A 13,292-nucleotide genomic window follows, 5' to 3' on the forward strand; every position below is an offset into this window, starting at 1 on the left:
CTGTTTATGTCATTTACACCTCTCTGTACCCCCCCCCCCATTGTACCACGCTGGCTCTTCCCAAATACATGATAATAATGGTGCTGATTTCTACACATAGGTCCTCAGCCTCATCCTGGGGTTTCTGCCCCCCTGTTGTTAGGCGCCGTGACGTCACAATTTGAGTGCTGCCTCACTGTGTGGCTTCCTTTCCCCCCTTGCCCCCAGGCGCACTGATGCCACAATCGGAGTGCTGACGCTCTGTACAGTTTCTGCCTCCTGTTGCCAGAGGCAGTGACGTTACGGTCGGAGCGCTGACTCGTTTCCGGTCGACGCTGGGCCTGCCTCGCAGTAGTTTGCAGGCGGTGGTCGGGTGCTGGTGTGGGGAAGGATGAGCACCATGTTTGCTGATACTGTATTAATCGTGTTTATTTCGGTGTGCACTGCACTGCTGGCAGAGGGTGAGTGTGAGGACAGGGAGGGGACAGAGGGTGAGTGTGAGGACAGGGAAGGGGCAGAGGGTGAGTGAGGGAAGGGGCAGAGGGTGAGTGAGGGAAGGGGCAGAGGGTGAGTGAGGGAACGGGCAGAGGGTGAGTGAGGGAAGGGGCAGAGGGTGAGTGTGAGGACAGGGAAGGGGCAGAGGGTGAGTGAGGGAAGGGGCAGAGGGTGAGTGAGGGAAGGGGCAGAGGGTGAGTGAGGGAAGGGGCAGAGGGTGAGTGAGGGAAGGGGCAGAGGTTGAGTGAGGGAAGGGGCAGAGGTTGAGTGAGGGAAGGGGCAGAGGGTGAGTGTGAGGACAGGGAAGGGGCAGAGGGTTTGTGAGGGCGGAGGGGGGGTGAGTGTGAGGACAGGGAAGGGGCAGAGGGTTTGTGAGGGCAGAGGGGGGGTGAGTGTGAGGACAGGGAGGGGGGGATGAGTGTGAGGACAGGGAGGGGGGATGAGTGTGAGGACAGGGAGGGGGGGGTGAGTGTGAGGACAGGGAGGGGGGGTGAGTGTGAGGACAGGGAGGGGGGGTGAGTGTGAGGACAGGGAGGGGGGGTGAGTGTGAGGACAGGGAGGGGGGTTGAGTGTGAGGACAGGGAGGGGGGTGAGTGTGAGGACAGGGAGGGGGGTGTGAGTGTGAGGACAGGGAGGGGGGGCGCAGGGTGAGGGTGAGGACAGGGAGGGGGGCGCAGGGCGAGGGTGAGGACAGGGAGGGGGGACGCAGGGTGAGGACAGGGAGGGGGGCAGAGGGTAAGTGTGAGGGTGAGGACAGGGAGGGGGGGCGCAGGTTGAGGGTGAGGACAGGGAGGGGGGCGCAGGGTGAGGGTGAGGACAGGGAGGGGGGGCGCAGGGTAAGGGTGAGGACAGGGAGGGGGGGCGCAGGGTGAGGACAGGGAGGGGGGGCGCAGGGTGAGGGTGAGGACAGGGAGGGGGGGCGCAGGGTGAGGGTGAGGACAGGGAGGGGGGGCGCAGGGTGAGGGTGAGGACAGGGAGGGGGGGCGCAGGGTGAGGGTGAGGACGGAGGGGGGGCGCAGGGTGAGGACAGGGAGGGGGGGCGCAGGGTGAGGGTGAGGACAGGGAGGGGGGGCGCAGGGTGAGGGTGAGGACAGGGAGGGGGGGCGCAGGGTGAGGGTGAGGACAGGGAGGGGGGGCGCAGGGTGAGGACAGGGAGGGGGGGTGAAGGTGAGGACAGGGAGGGGGGGGTGAGTGTGAGGACAGGGAGGGGGGGTGAGTGTGAGGACAGGGAGGGGGGGTGAGGGTGAGGACAGGGAGGGGGGGTGAGGGTGAGGACAGGGAGGGGGGGTGAGTGTGAGGACAGGGAGGGGGGGTGAGTGTGAGGACAGGAAGGGGGGGTGAGTGTGAGGACAGGAAGGGGGGGTGAGGGTGAGGACAGGGAGGGGGGGTGAGGGTGAGGACAGGGAGGGGGGGGTGAGTGAGGACAGGGAGGGGGGGTGAGTGTGAAGACAGGGAGGGGGCAGAGGGTAAGTGTGAGGGTGAGGACAGGGAGGGGGGGTGAGTGTGAGGACAGGGAGGGGGGCAGAGGGTAAGTGTGAGGGTGAGGACAGGGAGGGGGGGGGGTGAGTGTGAGGACAGGGAGGGGGGGTGAGTGTGAAGACAGGGAGGGGGGCAGAGGGTAAGTGTGAGGGTGAGGACAGGGAGGGGAGTGAGTGTGAGGACAGGGAGGGGGTGAGTGTGAGGACAGGGAGGGGGGGGTGTGAGAGGACAGGGAGGGGGGGTGAGTGTGAGGACCGGGATGGGGGGTGAGTGTGAGGACAGGGAGGGGGGATGAGTGTGAGGACAGGGAGGGGGGGTGAGTGTGAGGACAGGGAGGGGGTGAGTGTGAGGACAGGGAGGGGGGGTTAGTGTGAGGACAGGGAGAGGGGGTGAGTGTGAGGACAGGGAGGGGGGGTGAGTGTGAAGACAGGGAGGGGGGGTGAGTGTGGGGACAGGGAGGGGGGGAGAGTGTGGGGACAGGGAGGGGGGGAGAGTGTGGGGACAGGGAGGGGGGGAGAGTGTGGGGACAGGGAGGGGGGGTGAGTGTAAGGACGGGGGGTGAGTGTAAGGACAGGGGGGGTGAGTGTGAGGGAGGGGAAGGAGGTGAGTGTGAGGACAGGGAGGGGTGAGTGTGAGGACAGGGAGGGGTGAGTGTGAGGACAGGGGGGTGAGTGTGAGGACAGGGGGGTGAGTGTGAGGACAGGTGGGGTGAGTGTGAGGACAGGTGGGGTGAGTGTGAGGACAGGTGGGGTGAGTGTGAGGACAGGTGGGGTGAGTGTGAGGACAGGTGGGGTGAGTGTGAGGACAGGGAGGGGAGGGGGGTGAGTGTGAGGACAGGGAGGGGGGGTGAGGGTGAGGACAGGGAGGGGGGGTGAGGGTGAGGACAGGGAGGGGGGGGTGAGGACAGGGAGGGGGGGTGAGGGTGAGGACAGGGATGGGGGGTGAGGGTGAGGACAGGGAGGGGGGTGAGTGTGAAGACAGGGAGGGGGCAGAGGGTAAGTGTGAGGGTGAGGACAGGGAGGGGGGGTGAGTGTGAGGACAGGGAGGGGGGGTGAGAGTGAAGACAGGGAGGGGGGCAGAGGGTAAGTGTGAGGGTGAGGACAGGGAGGGGAGTGAGTGTGAGGACAGGGAGGGGGTGAGTGTGAGGACAGGGAGGGGGGGGTGTGAGAGGACAGGGAGGGGGGGTGAGTGTGAGGACCGGGATGGGGGGTGAGTGTGAGGACAGGGAGGGGGGCAGAGGGTAAGTGTGAGGGTGAGGACAGGGAGGGGGGTGAGTTCACAGGGAGGACAGGGAGGGGGGGTGAGTGTGAGGACGGAGGGGGGTGAGTGTGAGGACAGGGAAGGGGGGTGAGTGTGAGGACAGGGAGGGGGGTGAGTGTGAGGACAGGGAGGGGGGTGAGTGTGAAGACAGGGAGGGGGGCAGAGGGTAAGTGTGAGGGTGAGGACAGGGAGGGGGGGTGAGTGAGGACAGGGAGGGGGAGTGAGTGTGAAGACAGGGAGGGGGGCAGAGGGTAAGTGTGAGGGTGAGGACAGGGAGGGGGGTGAGTTCACAGGGAGGACAGGGAGGGGGGGTGAGTGTGAGGACGGAGGGGGGTGAGTGTGAGGACAGGGAGGGGGGGTGAGTGTGAGGACAGGGAGGGGGTGAGTGTGAGGACAGGGAGGGGGGTGAGTGTGAGGACAGGGAGGGGGGATGAGTGTGAGGACAGGGAGGGGGGGTGAGTGTGAGGACAGGGAGGGGGGTGAGTGTGAAGACAGGGGGGGGGGGTGAGTGTGAGGACAGGGAGGGGGGGTGAGTGTGAAGACAGGGAGGGGGAGTGAGTTTGAGGACAGGGAGGGGGGGTGAGTGTGAGGACAGGGATGGGGGGGGGTGAGTGTGAGGACAGAGAGGGGGGGTGAGTGTGAGGACAGGGAGGGGGGGTGAGTGTGAAGACAGGGAGGGGGGGTGAGTGTGGGGACAGGGAGGGGGGGTGAGTGTGGGGACAGGAAGGGGGGGTGAGTGTGGGGACAGGGAGGGGGGGTGAGTGTAAGGACAGGGGGGTGAGTGTGAGGGAGGGGAAGGGGGTGAGTGTGAGGACAGGGAGGGGGTGAGTGTGAGGACGGGGGTGAGTGTGAGGACAGGGGGGGTGAGTGTGAGGACGGGGGGGGTGAGTGTGAGGACGGGGGGGTGAGTGTGAGGACGGGGGGGTGAGTGTGAGGACGGGGGGTGAGTGTGAGGACAGGGGGGGTGAGTGTGAGGACGGGGGGTGAGTGTGAGGACGGGGGGTGAGTGTGAGGACAGGGGGGGTGAGTGTGAGGACAGGGAGGGGAGGGGGGTGAGTGTGAGGACAGGGAGGGGAGGGGTGTGAGGGGAGGGGAGGGAGGGGGGGTGAGTGTGAGGGGGGGTGAGTGTGAGGGGGGGTGAGTGTGAGGGGAGGGAGGGGGGGTGAGTGTGAGGACAGGGAGGGGGGGTGAGTGTGAGGACAGGGAGGGGGGGCGCAGGGTGAGGACAGGGAGGGGGTGCAGGGCGAGGGTGAGGACAGGGAGGGGGGACGCAGGGCGAGGGTGAGGACAGGGAGGGGGGGCGCAGGGTGAGGACAGGGAGGGGGGGCGCAGGGTGAGGGTGAGGACAGGGAGGGGGGGCGCAGGGTGAGGGTGAGGACAGGGAGGGGGGGCGCAGGGTGAGGGGGGGCGCAGGGTGAGGGTGAGGACAGGGAGGGGGCGCAGGGTGAGGGTGAGGACAGGGAGGGGGGGCGCAGGGTGAGGGTGAGGACAGGGAGGGGGGGCACAGGGTGAGGGTGAGGACAGGGAGGGGGGGCGCAGGGTGAGGGTGAGGACAGGGAGGTGGGGTGAGTGTGAGGACAGGGAGGGGGGGTGAGTGTGAGGACAGGGAGGGGGGGTAAGTGTGAAGACAGGGAGGGGGGCAGAGGGTAAGTGTGAGAGTGAGGACAGGGAGGGGGGGTGAGTGTGAGGACAGGGAGGGGGTGAGAGTGAAGTCACGGAGGAGGGCAGAGGGTAAGTGAGGGTGAGGACAGGGAGGGGGGGTGAGTGTGAGGACAGGGAGGGGGGGTGAGTGTGAAGACAGGGAGGGGGGCAGAGGGTAAGTGTGAGGGTGAGGACAGGGAGGGGGGGTGAGTGAGGACAGGGAGGGGGGGTGAGTGTGAAGACAGGGAGGGGGGCAGAGGGTAAGTGTGAGGGTGAGGACAGGGAGGGGGGGTGAGTGTGAGGACAGGGAGGGGGAGGTGAGTGTGAAGACAGGGAGGGGGGCAGAGGGTAAGTGTGAGGGTGAGGACAGGGAGGGAGGGTGAGTGTGAGGACAGGGAGGGGGGGTGAGTGTGAAGACAGGGAGGGGGGCAGAGGGTAAGTGTGAGGGTGAGGACAGGGAGGGGGGGTGAGGGTGAGGACAGGGAGGGGGGGTGAGTGTGAGGACAGGGAGGGGGGTGAGTGTGAAGACAGGGAGGGGGGCAGAGGGTAAGTGTGAGGGTGAGGACAGGGAGGGAGGGGGGGTGAGTGAAGACAGGGAGGGGGGCAGAGGGTAAGTGTAAGGGTGAGGACAGGGAGGGGGGGCGCAGGGTGAGGGGGGGCGCAGGGTGAGGGTGAGGACAGGGAGGGGGCGCAGGGTGAGGGTGAGGACAGGGAGGGGGGGCGCAGGGTGAGGGTGAGGACAGGGAGGGAGGGTGAGTGTGAGGACAGGGAGGGGGGGTGAGTGTGAAGACAGGGAGGGGGGCAGAGGGTAAGTGTGAGGGTGAGGACAGGGAGGGGGGGTGAGGGTGAGGACAGGGAGGGGGGGTGAGTGTGAGGACAGGGAGGGGGGTGAGTGTGAAGACAGGGAGGGGGGCAGAGGGTAAGTGTGAGGGTGAGGACAGGGAGGGAGGGGGGGTGAGTGAAGACAGGGAGGGGGGCAGAGGGTAAGTGTAAGGGTGAGGACAGGGAGGGGGGGCGCAGGGTGAGGGGGGGCGCAGGGTGAGGGTGAGGACAGGGAGGGGGCGCAGGGTGAGGGTGAGGACAGGGAGGGGGGGCGCAGGGTGAGGGTGAGGACAGGGAGGGGGGGCACAGGGTGAGGGTGAGGACAGGGAGGGGGGGCGCAGGGTGAGGGTGAGGACAGGGAGGTGGGGTGAGTGTGAGGACAGGGAGGGGGGGTGAGTGTGAGGACAGGGAGGGGGGGTGAGTGTGAAGACAGGGAGGGGGGCAGAGGGTAAGTGTGAGAGTGAGGACAGGGAGGGGGGGTGAGTGTGAGGACAGGGAGGGGGTGAGAGTGAAGACACGGAGGAGGGCAGAGGGTAAGTGAGGGTGAGGACAGGGAGGGGGGGTGAGTGTGAGGACAGGGATGGGGGGTGAGTGTGAAGACAGGGAGGGGGGCAGAGGGTAAGTGTGAGGGTGAGGACAGGGAGGGGGGGTGAGTGAGGACAGGGAGGGGGGGTGAGTGTGAAGACAGGGAGGGGGGCAGAGGGTAAGTGTGAGGGTGAGGACAGGGAGGGGGGTGAGTGTGAGGACAGGGAGGGGGAGGTGAGTGTGAAGACAGGGAGGGGGGCAGAGGGTAAGTGTGAGGGTGAGGACAGGGAGGGAGGGTGAGTGTGAGGACAGGGAGGGGGGGTGAGTGTGAAGACAGGGAGGGGGGCAGAGGGTAAGTGTGAGGGTGAGGACAGGGAGGGGGGGTGAGTGTGAGGACAGGGAGGGGGGTGAGTGTGAAGACAGGGAGGGGGGCAGAGGGTAAGTGTGAGGGTGAGGACAGGGAGGGAGGGGGGGTGAGTGAAGACAGGGAGGGGGGCAGAGGGTAAGTGTGAGGGTGAGGACAGGGAGGGGGGGGTGAGTGTGAGGACAGGGAGGGGGGGTGAGTGTGAAGACAGGGAGGGGGGCAGAGGGTAAGTGTGAGGGTGAGGACAGGGAGAGGGGGTGATTGTGAGGACAGGGAGGGGGGGTGAGTGTGAAGACAGGGAGGGGGGCAGAGGGTAAGTGTGAGGGTGAGGACAGGGAGGGGGGGTGAGTGTGAGGACAGGGAGGGGGGGTGAGTGTGAAGACAGGGAGGGGGGCAGAGGGTAAGTGTGAGGGTGAGGACAGGGAGGGGGGGTGAGTGTGAGGACAGGGAGGGGGGGTGAGTGTGAAGACAGGGAGGGGGGCAGAGGGTAAGTGTGAGGGTGAGGACGGAGGGGGGTTGAGTGTGAGGACAGGGAGGGGGGGTGAGTGTGAAGACAGGGAGGGGGGCAGAGGGTAAGTGTGAGGGTGGGTAATAGGGTGATAACAGGTTTCGTTGTGGTTGATAATATTAAAGGTCTGAAATGTGGCTTATATGTGAGTCACTGGAGGTTTGGGACGTGGAGAGCAGGGGGCAGCACGGAGGATCAGATTGATATAAACGCAGTAGATGGCAGGGGAGGGGTAAGGAGTAGATGACGGGGGGAGGGGTGAGAGGGAGTAGATGGGGGGCGGCGAGAGGGAGTAGATGGGGGGGCGGCGAGAGGGAGTAGATGGGGGGGGGGGGGGCGAGAGGAAGTAGATGGGGGGGCGAGAGGGAGTAGATGGGTGGGCGAGAGGGAGTAGATGGGGGGGCGAGAGGGAGTAGATGGGGGGGCGAGAGGGAGTAGATGGGGGGGCGAGAGGGAGTAGATGGGGGGGGCGAGAGGGAGTAGATGGGGGGGGGGGGCGAGAGGGAGTAGATGGCAGGAGGGGCGAGAGGGAGTAGATGGCAGGAGGGGCGAGAGGGAGTAGATGGCAGGAGGGGCGAGAGGGAGTAGATGGCAGGAGGGGCGAGAGGGAGTAGATGGCAGGAGGGGCGAGAGGGAGTAGATGGCAGGGGAGGGGTGAGAGGCAGTAGATGGGAGGGTTATGAGGGAGTAGATGGCAGGGGAGGGGTGAGAGGGAGTAGATGGCAGGGGAGGGGGGAGAGTGAGGGAGTAGATGGCGGGGAGATTAAGAGTGAGTAGATAGCGGGGGGAGAATGAGGAGTTGATGGCGGGAAGGGGGAGAGAGTAAGAGGGAGTAGATGGGGTAAGAGTAAGAGGGAGTAGATGGCAGGGAGGGTGGGGAGGGGTGAGAGGGAGTAGATGGTGGGGAGGGCTGAGAGGGAGTAGATGGGGGAGGGGTGAGAGGGAGTAAATGGCGGGGAAGGGGGTGAGTAAGAGGGAGTAGATGGCGGGGAGGGGGGTGAGTAACAGGGAGTAGATGGCAGGGAGGGGGGGTGAGTTAGGGAGTAGATGGCGGGAGAGGGGAGGGTAAGAGCGAGTAGATGGCGGGGATGGGGGAGAGTAAGAGGGAGTAGATGGCGGGGATGGGGGAGAGTAAGAGGGAGTAGATGGCGGGGATGGGGGGGGAGTTAGGGAGTAGATGGCGGGAGAGGGGAGGGTAAGAGCGAGTAGATGATGGGGATGGGGGAGAGTAAGAGGGAGTAGATGGTGGGGAGTAAGAGGGAGTAGATGGCAGGGATGGGGGAGAGTAAGAGGGAGTAGATTGCGGGAAGGGGGGAGAGTAAGAGGGAGTAGATGGCGGGGATGGGGGAGAGTAAGAGGGAGTAGATGGCGATGGGGAGAGTAAGAGCGAGTAGATGGAGGGGGGAGAGTTAGAGGGAGTAGATGGCGGGGAGGGGGGGAGAATGTGGAGTAGATGGTGGGGAGGGGGGGGAGAATGAGTAGATGGTGGGGAGAGGTAGTAGATGGTGGGGGAGGAGAGTAAGAGGGAGTAGATGGCAAGGAGGGGGAGAGTAAGAGGAGTAGATGGCAAGGAGGGAGGGTTGAGAGTAAGAGGGAGTTGATGGCGGGGAGGGAGGGTTGAGAGTAAGAGGGAGTAGATGGCGGGGAGGGAGGGTTGAGAGTAAGAGGGAGTAGATGGGGAGGGAGGGGGGAGAGTAAGAGGGAGTAGATGGCGAGGAGGGTTGAGAGTAAGAGGGAGTAGATGGCGAGGAGGGGGGAGAGTAAGAGGGAGTAGATGGCGAGGAGGGGAGAGAGTAAGAGGGAGTAAATGGGGGAGGGAGTAGATGGCGGGGGAGGAGAGTAAGAGGGAGTAGATGGGGGAGGGAGTAGATGGCGGGGGAGGAGAGTGAGAGTGAGTAGATAACGGGGGGGGATTGGAGAGTGATCTGGCATGGTATTACTTTTGGTCTTTTTTTCAGTTGAGTGAATTTGGGTCTCAGTAAGAGCTCCAACCTATACCATAGCACCGTAACAAGGGTAGCCATTTAAAAGCGCGTATCGATAATTGTGTGACACTATATTTGTGTTAACACTTTAACTTGCTTTTTCTTTTTAGCGTGCACGCCTTGTTTTTTCTGGTAAAAGTTTTTAGGATCGCAATATTACTGTCATATCAGTATATTGCCCAACCCTGCTACAGCATGATCGGGATAAGTTGCACTATAAAGCGTTTGAATTGTTATCTCTCTGCGACACCCTTTTGTCCTAGAACGGGCGGCGTCGGCGGCATTCTAATCTCGTGTTCCTTCTCTCCAACACTATGCAGGTATAACATGGGTTCTCGTTTACCGAACAGAAAAGTACAAGAGATTAAAGGCAGAGGTGGAAAAGCAGAGCAAGAAATGTAAGTTGTGGTTAAAAAGGTCAAATTCGCATTTCTGCGTTAACCCTTCAAGCGACAGACGACACATCTGCTATTTACAAACGCCCCTTGGTTTCCCCTTTTTATTGTTCTTGTCGCCCTGCCGCGGGTATTTATTGCAGCGGGAAACAGAATTGCAAGGGCACCTCTTCTGTGTCCTATTTTAAGCAAGTTCAATAACATATATTCCAGTCTGCAATAAATCCAGCAGTTTTAAGCAGGATAAGCAATATCCAATGTTGCCAGTGGCTCGTCATTGTTTATTACATACTCACTCACTGACCATAATCCGTGGATTATTTCATTTTATATATATATATATATATATATATATATTTTTATTTTTTTATTTTTTTTATTCTTCCTATAGTGGAAAAGAAAAAAGAATCCATAACGGAGTCGGCTGGACGCACCCAAAAGAAGAAAATAGGTATCTTGATGATTATTATTATTATTATTTATTAATTGCCATCATTTTAATACATCATTTCTGTTATTGCACAATGAAGTGACTGAGGTTGTTATTATGTATGTTTATCTTTATATAGTGCCCGCAGTGTACTCTGCACTTTACAGGAGAGACAAAAACAGTACAAGGAGTTCTAATACAATAAGGGCAACAAAGTAAGACCATAGGAAAGGAAATGCCTGGCCCGGAGAGCTTACAATCTAAGTAATGAATTCAATACTGCAGTTGCAGCAGGTACTTTGTTTTATAACCAGAACTGCTTTTTGCTTGAAAAGATCAGGTCTTCACATCTGAGAGCAATTTTAGGGCCTTTTTTTATTTTTTATTATGGTCTGGTGTGAACGATCGCACCGCTCCTTTAATTTGCACATTTAGACTTGCATAAAACCCTTCAGCTATTAAGTGATCAATATTACTCTGATGATAATAGGGCATGACTGGTGTCTGGATGGTAACCTAGCACCTGAAGTGGACCAGGGCTACAAGCCCCGTTGAAAAGGTTCTATTTAGTACTCAAATACGCATGCTTTTGTGTCTCGCCTTGAGCAAGTGGGTTCTAGATATATTACCATAGATTCTATTGAAAGTAATGGTTAGGGTTGATATAAGACAAACAAAACACTTGTAAGAACCTAGGAGAAGGTTCTAATGAAAGAGTATTTGGATATGGACCTTTTTAGTGGTCATAGAGGGTATACTAATGAGATCCAATAGGTACCATAGAGGAGCCTCAAAAAGACAATAGGTTAATCAATAATACGTTTCCTGTTGACCACAGAGAGTCATCGTAATGTCAGAGATGAGCCTCTCTCCCACCCTTAAAATGATCACATCGGTATACTGCTGAGTAGAGGGAAGCCACCTATTGACCACATTCATGGCCCTTCAACCTCCTCTAACATTCGAGCCAATGTTCCCCCCAGGCCAGAACCTAATCATAAATACCAGCAGCAATGTGTTTTTTATTGCATCCTGTGAGCACCAGTGTGTGTGTGAGAGAGAGTGATTATCTCCAACGAACGTGTATCCTTTTCAGAGCGTCAGGAAGAGAAGCTGAAGAACAATAACCGTGATCTGTCCATGGTAAGAGCCGCAGGATGTTGCTGCACCACCGTGCGCACCGGGTACTGGAACATTTCAGGACTAACGGGAGCATTGGGGGAACTTTTTGTACACAGGATAGGAAAATGGATCAGTTAAAAAAAAAACATGGGAGTTCAGCAGCATGTTTGCTAAGATTATTCTTAAAGGTCTGGGACATATTCCCGCCGGCATCTCGCTGCTGCCATTCAGCTGCCGGGATATTTAGCCACCAGCCGTTTCACCGTAAGGGGAAACCCCTTAACGCTGAAACCCCTTAACGCTGAAACCCCTTAACGCTGAAACCCCTTAACGCTGAAACCCCTTAACGCTGAAACCCCTTAACGCTGAAACCCCTTAACGCTGAAACCCCTTAACGCTGAAACCCCTTAACGCTGAAACCCCTTAACGCTGAAACCCCTTAACGCTGAAACCCCTTAACCCAACCCCTAATACTAATAAACGCACACTTACCGCTATGTGTATGGGAGTGGGGCTAATTATTGTTGGGGAGATTGAGGGAGCGGGATTGAATGAAAGGGGGGTAATTAAGTGATAGTGGTGAGACGTGTGGAAGAAGGTGGGGGGGATGGGGGAGAGTGAGAGAAATACATGTGTCAAGGGGAAAATAGAGGAGGTGGCTCACGAGGGTGTGAACGGCGGGGGGCTCGCAAGGCCTTGCGAGCCCCCTGCCGTTCACACCCTCGTGAGCCACCTCCTCTTTTTTCCCCTTGACACGTGGGGGTCCCAGGTCTAAACTCTAGTCCTGGCCCCATGAGATCTATCGGCGGCCCTGATGGTAGGTGACTTGAGTGAGAAGTCCTCCCGCGATCAACGGGGCAATACTTAGAAAACGAAAACAAGAAGGAGCGCAGCAAGGAGACTGGAAAGTATAAAAATCATTTATAATGAGAAGCACGAAAATATTAAAAACTCTCAAGTAACAAATACATTGGCACACCCATTGAACATCACAACAAGACCAGTGCCTGGCTGGTATTCTTCCAACCTCTTGGCACGGAATGTCCTGCAAATGAACACAACAGCTGCTGAAAATGCCAGATCGTAGCAGGACAGCTGATCGGCAGCCGAGTAGAGGCACTAGTGGGCGGCCCTCTGAAGCGTATGATGCGAAACGCGTAGAGGCTGTTTCACCCTCCCACTGTGACATCACCACTAGTGCCTCCACTTGGCTGCTAGGATCCGGCGTTTTCAGCAGCTGCTGTGTTCGTTTGCGGGACGTTCCGTGCTAGGAGGTCGGAAGAATGCCAGGCACAGCGTTTTGTTGTGATGTTCTGCGGGTGTGCCGATGTATTTGTTACTTGATGTGAGGTTCTAATACTACTTCTTATTGTAAATGATTTTTATACTTACCAGTCTCCTTGTTGCGCTCCTCCTTATTTTTGGCATTTATAGGGCTTTAAGACGTTGGCAGAGATTTGGTACTGTAAAAATGTAATGTGACTGCAGTGCAGGATTGTGCCAATGGGGTTTAATGTGGCGTCAGAGGCTTCATAATAGATTGGACACATTTGGTAAGTATTAAATTAAAATACTTCATGTAAATAGCATCCACTATATGATTTGGGTTTTCATCAGAATAGTTAATAGTTTTGGTAGCTAAGTAACTGGAAAAAGTGATTTTCTGTCTCTTTCTCTAGGTCCGGATGAAATCCATGTTTGCCATTGGATTTTGCTTCACAGCGTTGATGGGCATGTTCAACTCAATGTGAGTCTCCTCTGACTTCCCACACTACTCTCAGGCTGTCACTATAAGAGGAATGTCTTTTATTCTGCTGCTTTGCGTCTCTGGGTCTGAAAAGGAGTTTGCTAAAAACGACATTTTGAAATCAAGGAACTAGTCAAAATGCGCTTAAAAGTAGAATATCCGATACAAATATATAATGCAATCGTGTTCATATTTAAAATTCTTCAATCTGGCCCAGGCTTGGTGTAGCTGTGTAAAGATGTTCCTCGCAACTGAAAAAGGAAAGTGCACACAGAGGAGCACTTCCAATGGGCACTTTATTCAGTAGGATGGAAAACCATGTAACCTGAGCTGAACCCCCAAAAGAGATGGGTCAAAGTGAGCTCAGGAGAAAGGCCCCTGTTACATGCACTCGCCTACCGCACAAGTAACCACATCAATGTCACAATAAACTAATGAGATTCAGGAGTTAGATTAAAAATGAATGGGTCCCTAACACGTGAAAGTAAAATGAATCATCTCCCATTAGCCTGTCAGGTCTAAGTGGTTATACTATATAGG

At 58.1% G+C, this 13,292-nt stretch overlaps 1 protein-coding gene across 1 annotated transcript in view; it reads left to right on the top strand.

Moving 5' to 3' along the window:
- Positions 1 to 278: 278 nt before the first annotated feature.
- Positions 279 to 13,292, top strand: part of TMCO1 (transmembrane and coiled-coil domains 1) — a 29,330-nt gene continuing 16,316 nt past the window's right edge. The window contains exons 1-5 of the mRNA XM_075616791.1: positions 279 to 440; positions 9,379 to 9,456; positions 9,845 to 9,904; positions 10,980 to 11,026; positions 12,685 to 12,752. Coding sequence (XP_075472906.1) covers positions 371 to 440; positions 9,379 to 9,456; positions 9,845 to 9,904; positions 10,980 to 11,026; positions 12,685 to 12,752 — 323 coding nt within the window. The 5' untranslated portion in view covers positions 279 to 370. The remainder of the gene's footprint in view (positions 441 to 9,378; positions 9,457 to 9,844; positions 9,905 to 10,979; positions 11,027 to 12,684; positions 12,753 to 13,292) is intronic.

Source organism: Ascaphus truei, chromosome 10 (genome assembly GCF_040206685.1).
Source record: "Ascaphus truei isolate aAscTru1 chromosome 10, aAscTru1.hap1, whole genome shotgun sequence".
NCBI lineage: Eukaryota > Metazoa > Chordata > Amphibia > Anura > Ascaphidae > Ascaphus > Ascaphus truei.